We start from the raw sequence: 18,498 nt of genomic DNA, 5'->3' as shown, positions 1-18,498 counted from the left end.
AAGAAAAAAAAACCACCTTGGTTTTCCCCAGGTTTTTAACCAATTGCTTATTCCCAGCATAACACTGAAAAGTTGAGGTGTTACCTGAAAAAGCAATGGTGCCTCAGGAGCAGTCCGACCGTGCTGAAATGCTTTCTGGGATGTTTAAGAAAAACGTACGCCGGCCTAGTCTTTCCTTGGACATCTCTAATAGATGAAATGCTTGGTAAATTTACTAGCATGAGGGTTCCCTATGCTGCATCCATCCTAAGTCAGTATCAGGGTGTAATTTTCAAAAAGCTAAGAGCATGACTCATACACTGCAGAGGGAACAGGTGTCACACATGCCCTTGACCTGGTTACTGAAGGACCCATTCGGGGTGAGAGAGGACCAAGCACATGGCCACCAGCACCAGCCCAGCTGAGACAGCTGGCCAACGCCAGCAGGGTTCCCTTTCCCACTGGACAGAAGCGATTTGCATCTCTGCCCGATCAGGTCTGTGAGTTCACTGCAGCCTGAGTCTGAACTAACAGTCATTCAGCAAAGGTCAAACACAGGTACACCCCCTGGACTTAGTCCTTGGGGAACCTGGGGATGAGGCCACATGACACTGAGAGGACACGAGTCCCACCCTTCTGTCCAAGTTTTAAATGTGTCTCAACAGCAGGATGTGGAAGAAAACTAGCCCGACTGGGCAGTGCCTGGCCAAGGGCAGGAACGGCAGCTGGGCCTGGAAACGAACGCAACAGTGACGCCACGGCGCCTCGGGCCGCCAGCTGTTTCACTTGGCAAGTCTGGGCCAAACCCCATCTACCCCAGAGTGCATTCCACCTGGAAGGCCGTCCTTCCTCCCGTTCACAAACTGGACGCTACCTCCCAAACACCTGAACGCTCTGGAGGACAAGCGCTACTACCCCCCACAACCCACCCCCCCAAGCCCATCAGCCCCTCACGAAGCAGGCTGGCGCGGGGTGGGGCACCTCCCTCCCCCGCAGCACTCCCGCCGGCCAGTGGGGCTCTTGCCCTCAGTCCTCCAGGGAGCAGCCAGGGATCCTCCAGAGGAAGCAGGTCGTGCGGCCCCGGCTGAAAGCTGCTCCTCCTCTGCTGGCCAGGAGGAGGGAGAGCACGGCTCCCCCGGCCCCTTTCGGAGCTGGACCCTCTGGGCGCACCCCGACCCTGCCGTGCCCCCACGTGGCGGGCCCCTCGCTCCGCGGCCCTGCCCTGCGCCGCCCCCACCGCCCCGCTCCCCTTCCCAGGACTTACCCCTCCAACCCCCTGCCCATGCTGCCCGCTTTCTGTTCGCTGTCCGCACCTCCCCCCAAGGACGGGGTCCACGGGCGAGGGAACCACTTGGATTAACGCACAGCCGAAGTCTGACGCTGCTCTGGCAGGGCACACGCTGGTGGGCAGAGGACAGCCCCCTGCCCGGCCCGAGGGCGGCCGGGGCTCCACTCCAGACGGCGCGCCCCGTCGAGGCGGCAGCCTGGGGCGGGGCCTGCCCACACCTCACGCGGCCTTTGTCCACCTTTGAAAAGAGCCGCGGGAAGGCCCGGAAGGAGGCAGATGAGGGAGACTTTCGGTTATAGAGACGCCAGCAGCCGCTGCAAGTATCCCAGCAGATGGACGGCATTCACGCCACACAAAAGGGAGACGGTCCATTTTACCAAAGAAAACGCAAAGCACTTCAGAGGTCGAGCTTCGGGGCCTTCGCCCATTCAGCTGGTACCCTCCCCTCCTCCTGCCTCTCCCACCCGTGGGGACCCCACCACACAAGGGAGAGGAGCGCTCTAAACCGAATGCAAATCGCCTGCTTTCAGGACAAGACAGCATGAGCCACCCGCAACCAGACACGGGGGTGAAGCGCGCCAGCTGCAAGGCAGGGAGGCCGCCAGAGCCTCCACAGGGAGCAGCGGTGAGGCCCGCGCCCGTTCCCCACTCCCACCCACGGGCCCGTCTGTTTTTAGTGCCACAGGCTTAAAAAATACTTGCGAAACAATTAAGCTTCTATACACAGCAGACTAAAATTTATTTCAAGTTTCCTTGTCAAGTAACCACATTACGTAACCTAACAGGATTAAACTTTTCACCATTACTTGTCAAGTTCTAATAAAACATCTATAAAAGTCTGATTTATGGTCAAGCAACAACTGGTTCTAGAAAATGATTACAGTACAGATTAATTCACCTCCGAGGCTTAAAAGGATGCGACCGAGTGTAGTGCTTAAGGCCCAGCTCCATTACGGCCTCCTCTTCCTCCTCATCCTCGGGAAGTCAGGGGGACGCTGGGGTTTCTGATCCCACATTCCAGCTGCTGGAGGACGTTCTGGTCCCTGCATAGGCCCCTTCCTGGACGAGCAAAGGGCTTTTTACATAAGCACCCAGTGCAAGCTGCAGATCAGGACACACATGCCTAGGCAGCAACTAAGCCTCATGCTAAGGAGCACGCGTTATACACGAGCCCCCCAGAGCAGCCTGGAGTTGGGCGCCCTGCTTCAGCCTCGCCACGGGGCAGACGGCCGGGACTGGGTCTCAAGCGTCCTTTCATCCCCCGAGTTCGCCCGGTGTGGTTAAGCCGACACTGTACGTGGTCCCACGGGCTTTGCAGTGAGCCCACTGGATGCAGACGGGCTCCTGCTGGCTGGAGGCTGTGCTTCGCGAGGCAGGAAAAGCTCCCAAGACGGGTAAGGTCCCTGACTCGCCTGTAAAGCCCAGGCAGGGCCGACGGCATTTACCACCAGGGCTCCTTCACTCAATGTCACGGGCTTCACACAGCGGCGGCGTCCCTCTGGACCTGGTCGCAATGAAGTCTGGGTCTTGCAGACAAGTCTTGGTGGCGGGAGCCCACGACAAGCTTTGCTGGGCCCGTAACGGGGGAGGGAGGGGGGCGCCCCTGCCCACCCACCTCTCTGGGGTCCAGGTGAGCTCCCCTTCCATCAGCACCCCCTCCTCCCTCAGCCCCGCCTCCTTCTGCGGTGCACAGGTAATGACCCGGGGTGGGGGGGAACACCAGGTGGTCTAGTTCACATCCACGAAGCCTGCCGCCATGCTGACCAGGAGACCGCTGGTGATGAAGAGCTCACCGGGAGGGGAGACCAAGCCCCGGCAGCAAGAAGGGGCCCGGCTGTCCCCGCAGATGCCAGGAGTGAGCCGTCGGGGCTCTGGTGCCCCCGGCCTGCCACTCAACCGTGTGACCACACGTGGGTGACAGGAGGAGAAGGGGTGTGCGGCGGGTGCCTGCCTGCCAGCTCCGGGGCGCCCCCTGAGTCTCTCATCAAGAATTCTGGGGCCAATGACAGAAAGCCTGCCCCCGCTTCCCTGGCACTCTTCCCCACAGACAGAGCGGAGGAGAGATGGGCCGGGACAGACAGCAGGACCCGGTGATGCTGGCGGGGACGCTCCTCGCCTTGACAAAGGCTCCGCGGCTCCGTCTCGGTGGTGGCGGGCTGCCCCCCCCCACAGGTGTCTCAGCTCCCACCTCAAAAGGACGTGGCATCACCAACTGAGCTCACAAAAGGATTTTCAGGGACACAGCAAGGTTTTGTTTTGCGAAGGACTTAGAAGTGACAGGCCTGAGCCAGATCTACATAAACGCTGGGAGGACAGTTGGCACCCAACAGTAGATCTTTTGTTTGTTAAGCCATCTTCTTAGAAGGAAAAACAATTATTTTTAAAATCTTGAAAATATCAGTGAAGAGCTAAAGTTCAATCCAAATCTTTTAGGAAAACAAAGGTGTCCCTAAGCTGTGCACAGAGAGGCCCTGCCGAGCGGAGGAGTCCCGCCTTCTGCAGACCTCTACCCGCTCTGAGCAAGTGGAAGAGGCCACTGAGGAGGTGCTCGTAGGGGGACAGCAGGGGAAGCAGGTGCTCCTCTAGCTCAGTGACCGCCCCCCCCAGGCAATCTCAGGCCAGGGAGGAGAGGCTGTACTGTAACCACCCACCTTCTAGAAGCCACACTGCTGTCGAGACTGGGGTGGGGGGCAGATGGGACAAGCTGGCTGGACACTGCATTTCAAGAGGGGTGGGAAGAGGCACCCGACGGGCCTAGTCCAAGGTCTGCGTGCCCCGGGGACTCACTGGACACTCCAGTTCACCAGTGACGGAGCCGGCCCAAAGCAGTGACAGCGGGAGTGACAACCGCGCTCAGACTGGACCCTGTGGGCGCTGGGCGCCCCCTCCCCTGTGTGATGGCCCGCGGCCAGAAGGTGGCACTGGGCAGAGGGGCTGCGCCAGCCTCCTCAGTGAGGGTGAGGGCAGTTCTTCCCAACGCGTTCCACGGGGACTTCGGGAAACGAGGCACCGGAAGGGCCCTGTGGCCAGTCACGTGGGACCCCAGGGCCAAGTAACGGGTTCCTTTACTGGGGAGTTCTCGTGTGTGGACAGCCACGAGGGGGTATTTCGTAAGCCACGCTTCCGCCCCCTTTGCCCACAGGCCCATTCCTGCAGTTGTCCTGCAGGGTTAGTGTCCCTGAGCACGGAAATCCTCCACCTCCGGGGCTTGTGCTGACAGGACGCCAGGCCTCACGCCCAGAGCTTCTGATCCAGCAGGCCTGGGCTGGGCCGGCAAAGTCCCCAGGTGAGCTCTCTCTGGGGACCCTAAGTGCCAAGGCTCTGCCTCCAGTTAGAGCTGGTGCTCGGGAGCCCCCCGGGCAGTTTGGCTCTCAGGACCCCCCGGCCGCCGCTCCCCTCACCCTGCCCCTGCCCGCCCTGTCTTTCGAGCCTGCCGTCTTTCACTCAGCCACATGTCCTTCTGTCTCAGGCCTGCTGTTCCTGCTTTGACTTGTAGGATGTCCAACTCATTTAAGATAACCTTATTTAGCTAACAGTTAAGTTAATCGCACCATTAGGTATGGGTTTTACTCGTTTTAGTTCCAAAAATAACTTTCCTTCTGAGTTCCAGGGACAATTTTCAAGGCTCTTTACATGCTGGTTCAACTATGAAGTAGTTTGCGAAACTCAAAGCTGGTTTACAATCATGAAATAGTTTGCGACACTCAAAGCTGGTTTACAACATTTATATCTCAGACACTAAACTGAAAAAATCAAAATATGCACAGAATAGGTGACAAACGTCTTGCCAGAGCTACCCGCATTTTAATTGACCTGTGTTTCTGCCGCCCAATGACAAAAGAGAATTGCAAAGTCCTCTGTTTGGCGTCAAAGCAAAGGCTTAAAAAAAAATAACCTACTAAGGAGTAAAATGTCCGTTTCATAGCCTCTGATTTCAGTTCTGACCATTGCCAAACACTAGGGACTCAAGAAAACATTAGATCAAAGAACAGACCCTCTAGAATCAACAGGCCCCAACACCCTAAGGCAAAAGGAGATGCATCTAAAAATAATCATTTACAATCGTGCACAAAAGCGCTATTCAGACTTTTTTAAAGTTTCCTTATGAGTCTGTGAGATATGAAAAAAATCACAACAGGGTTGGATGTAAAACTAAAGTGCAGGAAGAGAACCCAGCAATTTGGTACTCTCTTGCCCACTGAAATACATAATTAGAGGTCAGCTCAACCTCAGCCAGAGCCCTGCCAAACCTCGGTCTTGCTGGAGACCAGCTCCCACTGCAGAGCCCTTCGCGTTCCGTTCTGCAGCGCGGCCAGCCTGCAGGGAGGCCGCAGCACAACGCCTGACTGGCTACAGCTCTGCCGTTTACAGCCGACAGCTCGGCGACTGAGTAGCGATGTGCAACATGACAAAGGTGCCAAACACCGATAAACTGTGGGAACATAACCAGACGTTTGGTGGGTGACACATTTATCCAAGGCTGCATGTCCATGAACGAGGAACCAACCAATGAAATGCTTTGAAGGTCTTTTTCTGCTTCTATAGAGAAGTCTCCAGCGTAGTTGGACATCTATGTTGTGGACACTCTGAGTATCCACCATATGCTCAGCTAACCAAACCTAAAGAGGATGAAGAAGGACTCACAGGGAAAGCGGCCTGGAAGAGGAATGGGGATCCTCAAAGAATGAGGAGTCTAAGCACTGGAGTGGAATTACCGAGGCTGGGATGCACGTCGGGACACAGCTAGGAAAAAGGCCTGGGGCGTTACTGAAGGTCTTAGGGACTCAAAACTAGGGGTCTGGAGAGCTAGGCGATAATGGGGAGGCCTCCCTGTCCCCAGCTGTGGAGTGAGGGCTGGAGGAGAAGGGTTCTTGTCATTCTGACTTGAGACGGCTGACTTCCCAGGATCTCACCGGTCAGATGGGGGATACACCCCGGGGTGCAGGCCAGCGGCGGCCTATGCGAGGTGCCCCCGTAGGGCAACGGGAAAGGGGCCTGAGAAGCTGCCGCGACCCGGAGGGGAGAATCCGGGGGCCGCAGCTGCCAGGCCGAGCGGCCGGGGTCGAGTGCCACGCGGGGGCGCGCCTCACCTCGCACGTCCCCGGCCAGGGCCCGCCAGGTGGGCGCGTAGCCGATGCAGTGGCCGCACCACGAGGAGTAGAACTGCACGAGCCACGCGGCGGAGCTGTTGGCCGTGGCCCCGCGCACGCTGCCGCTGTCCAGCACCCACACGGCGTCCTCGCCCGCGCGGTACAGCCGCGCCGCGCCGCCCGCGCCCGGCCCCGCCGCCGCCGCCAGCAGCACAAGCAGCGGGGGCAGCCGCGAGGGCCGCGCCGGGGGCGGGCGCCGGACTCGGGCCTCCATTCCCGCCGGGGCTCCCGGGCTGCGCGCCGCCAACACCGACGTCCCGGCCGCCGCCATGTTGGGAGCGCCGCGCCACGCCTGACCTTTCACCCCGGCAACCGCCGTCAAGTGCGCCGCGCGCGCCCGGCCCCTCCTCCGGCGCCCGGCCCCGCCCGCACCGCCGGAGACCAGGCCCCGCCCCCAGCTCCGCCCACGCCCGGCCCCGGCTCCCAGGCGCCCCTCAGTCCCGTACCCTGAGCGCCAGGCACCGACTCGCCCCTCCTCCAACCTCCTGGTCACGCCTCCTGCCCCCGCCCCTGAGCTCATGGCCCCTCCCCAACCGCCTGGCCGCGCCTTCGGACCCCGCCCCCTCGCGTCCGGCTCCGCCCCTCCATGCCCCGCCCCTACTCTCACGGCCTCCGCAGACACACCCCCCTCCCCACCCCAAGCTGGGATGGGGTCGCCAGATTTAGCAAGTGAAGGTACTGGACACTCAGTTAAATGTGAATTTCAAATAAACGGAGAGCCGTTTTTTGTTTTTGGGGCTTTTTTCGAGAGTTGTTTTGAAGTCTAAGTATGTATCATACCTGAAATGCAAATTTAATGGGACATACTTAGACTTCAAAACGATCCGCTGTTTAAGTGAAATTCACATTTTACTGCGCGTCCTGTGTTTTCTCCGGCAACCCTACCTGCGGCTTCAGAGGGTCTGCAACGCTGACCTTGACTTTTTAATATGGTATTTTAACTGATAAAATGTAACAAAACACCCGCACAAACTCAGATGTGTTACAGAGGTAAGTTTTAGAACGTTCAGGGGTGACTTCTCCGTGCACCTAGGAAGTAAAGATTCCTATGGCTTGTTTGCTCAATCTAACAGCAGACCTGTTTTTTCAATTGCTATTCCTAATTGTTTTATGCATATCAAGATTTTCTCTGAACTGTGTGACCAAAACAGAAAAGAAAGGAAGTGGACAACAGAGCGGACGTGAGTCAGCATCCGTCATCCCTTGGCCTGGAAGGTCAAATTCTCACATTCCAGGCCACCTCATTCTTATGCGTGATTGTTAAATATGTAAATGGTATGATCAGAACACAAACTACATTTATAGCAATGCAATCCTCTCTCTGCCCTTTACATTGTGAGGTTCTGTGTAAGATTTTGTCTGAAAAGAGCTTTGTTGTTTTTGCTTCAGACAAAGGTCAGAAAACCCTGGATAAGATGATCCAAACCAAAGGGCCCCCGGACGAGGCACTTCCGCCCCCTCCCCACTCATTCTTCCTGCCTTCCTTCACTAACATTTGCTGGGCTTCTGCTCCACACCAAGCCCTGGAGACAAAGCCAAGCCCAAGTGCCCCTGGGTCTGCGTTCCAGGAGAGAGACCCAAAACAAATAAACAAGTAAGGTGAAGTTAAGTGCTATAAAAACCAGTAATCAGTAAAGCAGGGCGGGAGGAGGGGGCTGTTGCACACACTGGGTCAGGAAGCCCTCTCTGAGAAGGAGAGAGTGGGTGAAGGAGGTGAGGAGAGGCAAGCAGCCCAGGCAGAGGAACTGCATGTGCAAAGGCCCTGAGGCAGAAGGGGCGAGCGTGTTGGAAGGACAGCAAACTAGGGGAAGAGAAGACGCTGGAGAACCTTGAGGGGCCATCGCCGCCCTCCAAGACACAGAAGGGCTCGGGCAAGGGGCCGGCGGTGGTGCTGGTGAGAAGGGTTAGACTTCAGGTATGTATGAAGGTAGGACACATGGTGGGTTAAATCCAGGGTATGCGACAAAGAGGTCACATTTGCCTGCCGGCCCTGGCCGGAGCAGCTGGAAGAATGAAGCTGCCCTCGGCTGAGATGAAAGACTGCAGGGGAGGGGATGGGAGACCAGTGCAGAGGTGAGAGTGGAGATCAAAGTTGGCCTGGCCCTGTTGAATTCCAGAGACCTTTTCAACATCTGCGGTTGGTGTCGGGCTCCTGGTTGGCTGCGTGAGGCTGGGGCTCAGATGGTAAGTCGGGGCTGGTTGAGGTCCCCACAGGAGGAAGCGAGAGGGCTGGCCACATGCTGAGCCCTGGGCCTAAGGCTGCAGGGCTGAGCAGAGGAGGGGACAAGAGGAGCAGTGGCGGTGGGGGGGGCGGGGGAGAAGGCAGAAGAACGTGTGGAGATCAAGACGGAGCGGCGAGTGGATTTGGTCTGGGGGGTTGGCTCATCACCCCCCCTTCAGGCTGGGAGGGATGGCCACGAAGTCCTATGGTGACTGCTGAGCAAACAGACCAGGATCTGGTCATGCAGTTGGCAAAGATGGTCAAGGCCAGGCTGTCGGGAAGGAGTCTAGGCCTCACCTGTACACCTGCTTCACTCTTCTAGGAGGGGCTTAGCTTTTTTTTTAAATTTATTTGTTTGTTTTTATTTTTGGCTGCGTTGGGTCTTCGTTGCTGTGTGCAGACTTTCTCTAGTTGTGGTGAGCGGGGGCTACTCTTCACTGCGGAGCGCGGGCTTCTCGTCGTGCCTTCTCTTGCTGTGGAGCACGCAGCCTTTGTAGTTGTTGCACGTGGACTCAGTAGTTGTGGCTCACGGGCTCTAGAGCACAGGCTCAGTAGTTGTGGCTCACAGGCTTAGTTGCTCCACGGCATGAGGGATCTTCCCGGACCAGGGCTCGAACCTGTGTCTCTGCATTGGCAGGCGGATTCTTAACCACTGCGCCACCAGGGAAGCCCGAGGGTCTTAGCTTTTGCACACTGTCTTGATCTGCTCAGGCTGCCGTAACAGAATGCTGCAGACCGGGCAGCTTAAACAAAAGACATTTATTTATTTCTCACAGGCTGGGCGTCCGAGATCAGGGTGCAGGCATTGTCAGTTTCTGGTGAGGACTCACTTCCTGGCTGGCAGACGGCCAGCTGCTTCTCGCCTGTGCTCACCTGGCCCTTCCTCTGTGCTGTGTGTGGACAGAGGAGAAGGGGCTTTCTGGGCTCTTCTCGTAAGGTCACTAACCCCATCGTGGGGGCCTCACCCTCATGACCTCATCAAACCCTGATCACCTCCCAAAGGTACCTCTTCACACCATCCCATTGGGGCTTAGGGCTTCAACATAGGAATTCTGGGGGGAACAAAATTCAGGCCTTAGGAGATACTCAAGGCCACTTGGAAGGACCGTGCCCCTTCCCTCCCCAGGTTCAAGTCCCACTGTCACTCACAGCTCTTTCTTTAGGCCTTGTGTTCCCATCCAGACACTGAGGGGGTTGGAGGGGAGGTCTCTGGGACCCCTGCTCTCTGGGGCAGCCAGTGGGCCTATGTGCTGCTTTAGCACAGCGCTGGGAGGCTGCACTGTAAAAGCGACGCCAGTTTCTCAAATCCAAAGGGCCTCTGGCCCTAGAACACACGATTGATTTAATGACAAGTTCTTAGGAAAAGCATGCATTGATTGTACAATGCAGCCAAATGCAGAAACAGTCAAACAAGGGGGTGGGGTTGTGTCTGAGAAGGGTAAAAACTTTCGAGGATTAGCCAGGCCCTGCTTCCCTGCTGAAGCCCGGCACCCCCTCCTCGGCACCCTCCTCAAGTCTGCTCCTCCTCCCTGCTGGAGAGCCACCTGCATTTCGGGGCACTGAGACCCACCCCAGCAATTGTATGTGCTGCTAGTGGGGCGGCACGTATCACAGATAATTCTGATTTGTGAGACGCACTCTGAGTTCAAAGGGATTGAAATGTCGGCAAGTTTTGCATCTTAGAGCTGATGAAATGCGATATTGGTATTCCTGTTTTACAGAGGGGAAAACTGAGGCTCGGAGAGCCAAGTGCCGTGGTTAAGGATGCGTGGAACGTATGTGGCAGAGGGACTCTCAAACCCGGGTGCCCCCAACACCTGGAGGGCCAGCCCGTTCTGACGCCGGTGACAGAGGCAGAACCCCCTTCCCAGCCCTGAGTCTCCTCCCTGGTCATCATCCTGGTCACGCCAGCTAGTGTCCGGCTGAATGGACGTGAGCCCTGGAGGGCAGGACCAGCTGTCCCTTCTCTGAGCGCCCCCCCCCAGATGGGGGAAGTTCTGCACGAGGGTGAGGGAAGAAGTGGGCAAACTCCACCTGCAGCCCCAGCCCCAGAGCGGGCGCCGCCTTCCACACCCCTTCAGCCGGCTTTGGTGTCGGGCTCAGCTGGTTAAGGACACCAGCCGTTCTCCGGAAGACTTACAAGGAGGATTATTCCTGAGTGCTTGCCACGTGCCGGGGATGGAGCCTGGCGGGGACAGGCTCTCCTCTGTGTCCTCACAATGACACGGTAAAGAGGGCAGTGACGGTAGTCATGGAGGCATGGGGGCGGGTGTCCCTGCCACCCCCCCAGGAAGTAGAGCAGGACTTAGGACGTGGCTCCTATAGCATAATTAAATGCCCACGTGACCACCTGGATGGACACGGCTGCTGGAAAGGCCCCTCCAGGTGAGCAGCAGGCAGGGGTGGGGCGCAGGGAGCTCCCGAGGGAGGGCCAGGGGTGCAGGGTGTCCGTGTGTGTGTGTGTGTGTGTGTGTGTGAGATTCTGCCCTTTCCCCTCAGCCTGCAGTCAAGTTTTGCAAACACCACTCTTGCTCCCAGCTGTGCTCACGGGGTGTCAGAGAGGAGACTTTGCTTGGGGCAAAGGGGACAATGGTTGGGGGACAAATGCAGAGGAGCAGCTTGGCATTTGATGGCTGGCATAGGGTGGGCGGATAAGACAAGGGACGGGGGACAAATGTGGGACTTGCAGCCCCTCTGGGATCTCGCTGCTGAAGGGAAGCCAGCGGGTGTGGGATGGGACTCCCTGACTGCTTGTTGAGCGCTCGACCGACAGCCTTGTCCCCCAGCTGCAGGCCGACCTGACCCCGGGGCCCCAGCTCCCTCTGGAAGACCAGTGTGCTTGCCTCCTGCCCGGTGGGAGCCAGACACCCCAGGCATGGGAAGGCACCATCCCAAAGGATGCGGCGTGTTGCTGCAGGTGTGCGGCCGTCACCCCCAACCGCTCCCGTGGCATTCATCTGTATGTTATAGAGAGGCTGTTATGGCTGCGCAGGGCAAAGCACCAAAAGGACTCGTAAAGCTCGTCTGATGATTTGGGGTTTAAAGCGCTGGAGGTGAGTTTTGGGCATTTTATGCAGGAGGGAACAGCTGAGTGGGGGAGCTGAAGGAGACAGATCCCAGGAAAATTCCATGAGGGGTTTAACAGAGAAATAATCATTTCCTATGAAAGATAATGACTTCTCTGGAGGCTGGTATCAAGATTTATTGGCCCAAGAGGTTACAGGGATTGGAGCCAAGGTGAGACCTTGGAGGGAGTAATCTTGAAATTGAAGTCTTGCCCCAGGTCAATACATCTGAGTGCCACAGCCCTCAGCTCTGCACACATGACGTCGGCTGAGATTAAATGCATCCAACACCTTCGGTGGACGTACTTCCTCCTCCGGCCAGTCATTTTACAGCCCCGTGCTCCCTGGATCCAGCTGTCACAGGAAGGCGAGGCCAGGGTTTTCATGAGTCCCCCTTGACCAGACTCCCTTCAAGGGTGAGGGGTCACGGGCTGAAAAATGACTCCAGGGGCACAACAGCCTGCTGGGCACCCAGGGAGGCCCTCTGTCCAGCTGCAGGCGTGGCCACACATCACACAGAGTCGTCAGCCCCAGCCCATAGCGACCAGACCTGAGACTATCGAATTTGAGGCAAATGTGCAGGGTTTCGATGTGGGAGATTTATGACCATGCCAGACGTGTGTGCGTAAAATAACGTAATTTGTCTCACACGGCCTCGTAAAGCCAAAAGGGTCAGCAATAAATAGAAAAAAATAAAAAATTACAGAATAATTTGTCAGAAAACTAATAGGAAATCAATAGGAAAGCTGTAGTTCAAAATTTCTTTTGAAATTGTGTACTTGGAGAATGAACACACATTTTCCCCCATGGACCCAAACTTCTTCTGTGCTCTAAGGTGGGCTTGGGAATATCGGGGGGGAAATCAGCATGAACTCTCGTAGCTGGTGCTTCCCGGGACCATGACCCTGTTCTCGGCGAGTTGGAGGTGTGACGGAGGCTGGGCTGGTGAGCTGGTCCACCCAGACCTGAGAGTCGGCCCCAGAGGCTGGAGCCTGGTGAAGGGCTGTAGGGGGCTCCTGCCTTCACACAGGGACCCTGCAGTATTCTATGGGGTCTGAGAGGCAGCCCCTGGGAGCTTTGCCAGACCAGCTTTGGAGATGCTGCCCACTCAAAACTACAAGCGTATGAAAGTCTGGGTCTCCCCAGGGTCCATAAATGTAGTTAAGTGAATGAGTCCCTCTCCTAAAGCTGGATAAGCAGCAGGACATTTTAAGCCAATACACCGTTTGCTTGATTCCCCATCAAGCAGGTATTTTCCAACTTGAGAATTGTAGATGGAGGATGGATGGACGATAGATACAGTTGATATAGGCAGACGACTGAGAGATGATATAAATGATAGATGATAGATAACTAAATAGATGATAGATGAGTGATCGTTGATGTAGATGACAGACAGGCAGAGAGATTGCTGTAGGACATTGGAAGTAACTTTCAAGAGATCCAAGCACAGTATAAGTGAGCCCCATCTCAAGAAATCCTAACCACATCAGAAGTTATAAAAGAACTGATTGTTGGGCTCATTGAAAAGCCACTTTTCCAAATGCACAGACGATACAATCCAGGTCAAAAATATTGAAAATACTGAAATGAGAGACCCCCCATCAGGACAAGTATGTTGAGGAGATACTGCATTGGTTTCTAGTGAATTCCCTGGAGCACAAGCTCAGATGTGTTCTCACGTTAGAACCAACACACACACTATCCAGCTTTCTGCTCATCCTGAGGAAGGCGGGGCACAGGCCCCCACTGTGGCCGCAGACAACACTCAGGGAACTGGCAGACAGGATACCAGGGCCGGCCACTGTCCGAGTCTGTGCCCTGGTGCCTGTGCTTCTGCAGGGCTGCTCCGGATGAGGGGTGAGCTGGCTGCTGGGACCCCTCAGAGCCCATCAGCGGCTTGTGGGACGGCTGCTGTGGGTAGAGGTCGGTGCTGTGGTGGCCTGTCCTTCAGCCCGTGAAGGTCAGGTGCCCTGGTCCTTACACTGAGCCAGTCCCAGAGCCACCCTGCCCAGCCTACTGAGGCCCCCGTCCCCGAGGGCCTGCACCCAGAGGTCTCGCCTTGTCCTCTCAGCTCAGCCTCTCCCCAGTTCCTTCCCACAGGAAATCATCTTTATGCTTGAATCAACATTAACTTCCTGGACGCCTGCCTGAGTCTCGTGCTCAGAGAGGCAGGCACTCATCAGGGGACACCTGGAGGCCCGTGTGGCCCGAGGGACGTCCCTGTAGGAGCACCTCGCGCAGGGGCCCACATGCCGAAGCCCTTGGAACCCTCCGGGGCCTCGCTGCATCGCAGAGGGCTCATTCGATGGCCAGCCAGGCAACGGGCTTTTGTTTCTTCCATGAGGCATCCTGAGCACCCTCGGGGAGGCCGGGGCCCACCCACCCCCAGAGGACAGGCCGGAGGGTTGGCTGGCCACAGGTGAAGTGACCTTCTGCCCCTGAACTGCCACCTCCTCTGATCTGCACACAGGGGACACACACTGATCTCCCAGCCCCAAGTAATTGGCTGGACACCATGGAGGCACCAGGCCCTTGGCCTTCATAAGTCAGAAGCAGGCGAACATCTCCATGGATGGTTTCCCAATGAGGCAAAGCTGAGGTGCGTGTCAGTGCAGGCGTGACCCCAGACTCAGCACCTGGCCTCCCCGACCCACCAAAGCCTTTCTCTTGGCCTTTGCTGAGGCCCACGGCACCCTGTCCTGGCACGTGTGCTCCAAGTTGGAAGGGGGGCCGCTGGACAGCAATGGTGCCTCCAAGGGCTGGTGGGGTCCCTGCGAAGGCCACTCTTGGGGGACGAGCCCCTTTCCAGGATGGGGGCTGCCTTCTGCATCCTCACCCCCAGCTTGTCGCTTTGGGGTGCTCAGATTAGAGTCTGGCAGGTGGCCAGCCCTGGGGGACTTCGAAGCTTGCTAGGAGGAAAAAGGGCCTCCCGGGGCCATTTTAATCAAGATGGAAGGGAAGGAGGTGGTGCCAGCGCGGGGTCATCAGGAAGCTCTTGATGGCAAAAGCAGCTCCGCTTCCGCCCACCCCAGGGCCCCCGGCCCCTGCCCCAGATGACTGAGCCTGGGCCAGGCACCTCTCATCTGCCAGGAGAGGCTCTTCTGCTGCACACCGGAGCCAGTAGCCCCGAGGCCAGGCCTGCGGGAGAAGGCCAAGCCGTCCCGGCCGGGAGAGCAGCCCACGCCAGTCCTGAAGGGGGGTGCCCAGCAGCTGGGTGGCCACCCATGCACCACCCTCTGTCCTCCAGCCAGGCCGGCCTATCTGCCCTGTCTCCCTGTGCCCTACAGCGGCCCAGGGATGGTGGCGCCCCCATCCCCATTCATTCAGCAGATGAGGAAACGGGCTCAGAGAGGGGAGGACACACCTGGGCCAGTGGCACAGCTGGGACTGTGCCAGAATCTGCCTGTGCTCCTCCCACTGGGCCAGGGCCGCTCTGGCCTCTGCCCACAGCCCTGTGGGCCGGCCAGCAGAGCCGGGCCCCGCCGGTGCCCCCAGTGTCCCCTCCCCTCCTCCCCTTGGCAGGGCCAGGTGTGCAGGGCCCAGCGGCTGTGACACAGTGGCCACGCAGCACAGGAAAGGCTTTTAATGGCGAGCACCAGGACCAGGGCTGCCCCTGACCACTCACTGCGGGACTTGCGGGTTCTCGGGGCTCCTCTGGGGGCGGTGGCTGCCAGGGCTGCCAGGCCTGTGCGGTGTCGGGGTGCGCGGGGGGTGCGAGGAGGCCTGGGTGGGCCCCTCCGGCCGCTGGCTTGTCCCAGGGCCCTCCTCCCGAGTGGCCTTGACTTCGGGGCTGGAACTCTACGAGAAACAGCACAGAGCGAGCTGGCCCATCTCCTCTTAGGAAAAGCGGGAGGCAGGCTTCACAGGCAGCAGGCGTGGCAGGGCGGCCGGCAGCACGGTGGACAGCGCGCTCGCGGGGGTGGGCACCAGGCTGCGACAGGGGGTCTCTGACTCGCAGGAGCCCCACACCCTGTTGCTAACAGTCCCCATCAGGTGCAGACATGAGGCCCAGAGCTGGGGGGGTCCTTGCCTGAGGATGCCCAGGTCCCTGAGCTGGAACCAGAAGAGGGGCTGTGGAACCCGGCAGCCCTGGGCCCCCCTCCTGCAGGCTGTCCTGGGGCAGGCAGCACCTTGGTCTGGTGGTCAACCGTGCAGGTTAACAGCGCAACTGCTAACCTACCCCAGCTGCGTCACAGAGTCCAGTCCACTCCACCCTCCCCCCGCCAGGTGAGACCGTTGGCATCCCTAACTTACAGGAGGGATGCTCAGCCTGGGGACAGGCGCCCGACCTGCACCCACACGGCCTCCTTCCCGCGACAGCAGCAGGAATGGGGAGCGGGAACCAGGGCGCCCTCATGGCTCTGGGATCCCAAGGGGCTGGCCTCTCCGAGGAGCCCAGGCCGTGCTCTCTCCTGCCTCGGCCCCTCCTCCACCACCGCCCCCAGGAGCTGAGTAAAGCCCTGGCCCCGCCCCTGCTCCAGCCTCACCCCCCCTTCCCCCCGGGCCCCCCACCTCCGGGCCTGGAGCACCTTCCAGCCACTGGGGGTCTGCTTCCTCCTCCAGGGCCCGGCCAGGGCCGCCTAGTTCAGGAAACCCACTTTGCCGCCCGTCCCGCCCTCCACCCGACCCCTCCAGAGTCCCTTTCCACCCTGGGTCACGGATGTTTTTACAAGGGACTCGCACATTCCCACAAAGCAGCCGGGTGACAAGCGTTTCCTGGCCAGAGGTTGAGCCCCCAGGCCAGGTGAGAGCACCCACCTGAGGCAGCCTGCTCTGGGCCTGAAGCTCCTGCCGCAAGAGAGCCGTGGACCTCTGCAAGGAGAGGATGTCCTTCTGCTGCTGCAGGAGAAGCTTCCTCTCTTGGTGGGAGAACAGGTGTATGTGGCGCAGGTACCAGGTCTCCCTCTGAACCAGCCGGAGGAGAAAACGGCGGCACGACCCCCCGGCCCGGCACATGCTGGATGGCGAGGAGTGTCGGGGGAAAGCCCGGCTCTGGCGCCGTGCGGGGACCCTCCCTGTGCCCCTCCAGATGCCCCTGCCCTTCTCACCCTGCTCAGCCGGGAGGCCCCATGCACTCTGGCCCTCTCTTGGGTTTGGCCAACAGGAGACTCCGGCAGGAGGGAAGGCGGGCGTTTCCCGGGCGCCCCCAAGCGCGGCTGGCACAGGCTGGCTGCACCCCTGCCCTAACCCCTACAGCCCCCCCTCGCCAGGTGCTGGACTCTGTCCCTTTGCTGAACCATCCCTGACTCGCCCCTGCCGTGTCTCTGACAGCACACCCGTCGGCAGAACCTCCCTGCCAGGAGCACGCCCCCCGTGGGGGGTGACAGCCGTCACAGGTCAGAGGAGGAAACTGAGGCTCAGCAGGGCTGGGTCCCTCGCCCCAGTGGTCAGCGGCCCAGACCCAGAGTCCACCAGTGTCTCCTCCTGCAACACAGGACCCCAGGGTCACCACCTCATGTGATAACTGGACCCCTTCTGAGGCCTCTTCGCAGTTCCCTGCCGTCCTCCCATTGCCCCCTCTGCCTGGAACGCCCCACGCCTGCTACCCCACCTCCCCGGTCCACACAAGTCATCTAGGATGGAGGTCAAGTCCGCCACCACCCCTCACTTCCCAGCTGAGGGTCCCCAAGCAAGGCCAGCCCCAGCCCCAGTTTCTTCATCTGTATAAAGAGCATGACCACCAGCCTCCACCCCACAGAGTGTCAGGAGACCAAAAGGAAAGGACACCAGTGCAGTGGCCCCTGACCCCATTTTCCAGTTGAGGAAGCTGGGCTCAGAGCAGCTGGGAATCCCCTCTGAGGTCAGGCACACCCAGCCCGGTCAGTGCTGGCTGTGCCAGCCCCTCCGGCAGCCCCACGAAACACACACTGCTGTAGATTTCCCATAATGAGGCTTGAAAAGGCCCAGCCACTGTGCTCACGTTCCCAGGCCCAGTAGGGCAGCGGGACCCGCCTCGGTGTTGGCCCGGGTGGATCCAGCCCTTACCAGCTCCCGCTCAAGGTTGCTGAGGGCCTGGTGCTGCTTCTCTGCCGAGGCCACCAGCACTGCATAGCTGCTGGTGCTATTCAGATACCTGGGAGAGGAGATGGACTGACTGCTGACCTTGGGTCCAGCAAGCAGGTGTGAAAACCGCATGCCTGGCGAGGTCTGGCGGTCCAGGTGGACCTGGCATGCCCTCTTCCCACAGCAGGGCACTGGGAGGAGGCGGCCGTACGTGGGCAGGCGGGGAGCCCCGGGTGGTCTGAGCACCCCAGCCCAGGCTGTCAGTCTTCCCACCCCTCACGACCACCTTTGGGCCTGAGAGAGGAAGGGAGGGCAGCGCCTCCCACCCTGGTGCCCCCGCCCAGCCAGAGGGCCCTTTGGGGATGGAGGGGGCAGCCATCATGGAATAGAAGACCCACAGCCTGGCATGATCGTAAACTGCCGGTGATCTTAACTGGAAGGAACTATTCGGAGACCAATACAGGAATATCACGAAGCTTTAAAAAAATGCTTTCTCGGGCTTCCCGTGTGGCGCAGTGGTTGAGAGTCCGCCTGCCGATGCAGGGGACACGGGTTCGTGCCCCGGTCCAGGAAGATCCCACGTGCCGCGGAGCGGCTGGGCCCGTGAGCCATGGCCGCTGAGCCTGCACGTCCGGAGCCTGTGCTCCGCAACGGGAGAGGCCACAGCAGTGAGAGGCCCGCGTACCGCAAAAAAAAAAAAAAAAAAGTGCATTCTCACTGACGACAATTCCACTTCCAGGAATTTACCTTAAGGAAATCGCCTCTGGGATGGTCACATCTCACGACACA

The 18,498-nt window shown here is 58.8% G+C and overlaps 1 protein-coding gene and 1 long non-coding RNA gene across 2 annotated transcripts in view; one reads left to right on the top strand and one right to left on the bottom strand.

Annotated features, from left to right (window-relative positions):
- QSOX2 (quiescin sulfhydryl oxidase 2) overlaps positions 1-6,725 on the bottom strand; it is a 28,696-nt gene extending 21,971 nt beyond the window's left edge. The window contains exon 1 of the mRNA XM_081237355.1: positions 6,358-6,725. Within this exon, the coding sequence (XP_081093481.1) occupies positions 6,358-6,688 (331 nt within the window). The 5' untranslated portion in view covers positions 6,689-6,725. The remainder of the gene's footprint in view (positions 1-6,357) is intronic.
- A 1,210-nt stretch (positions 6,726-7,935) lies between these two features.
- On the top strand, positions 7,936-12,382 carry LOC308618812. The gene is made up of 4 exons (XR_014016082.1): positions 7,936-8,011; positions 10,360-11,023; positions 11,556-11,691; positions 11,922-12,382. It is a non-coding gene; the product is annotated as an uncharacterized lncRNA (long non-coding RNA).
- The last annotated feature ends 6,116 nt before the right edge of the window (positions 12,383-18,498 follow it).

The sequence above is a fragment of the Mesoplodon bidens genome, assembly GCF_964165515.1.
Source record: "Mesoplodon bidens genome assembly, chromosome: 6".
NCBI lineage: Eukaryota > Metazoa > Chordata > Mammalia > Artiodactyla > Ziphiidae > Mesoplodon > Mesoplodon bidens.
Note: the sequence above shows the minus strand (reverse complement) of the source record. Positions and strands in the feature narration are given on the sequence as shown.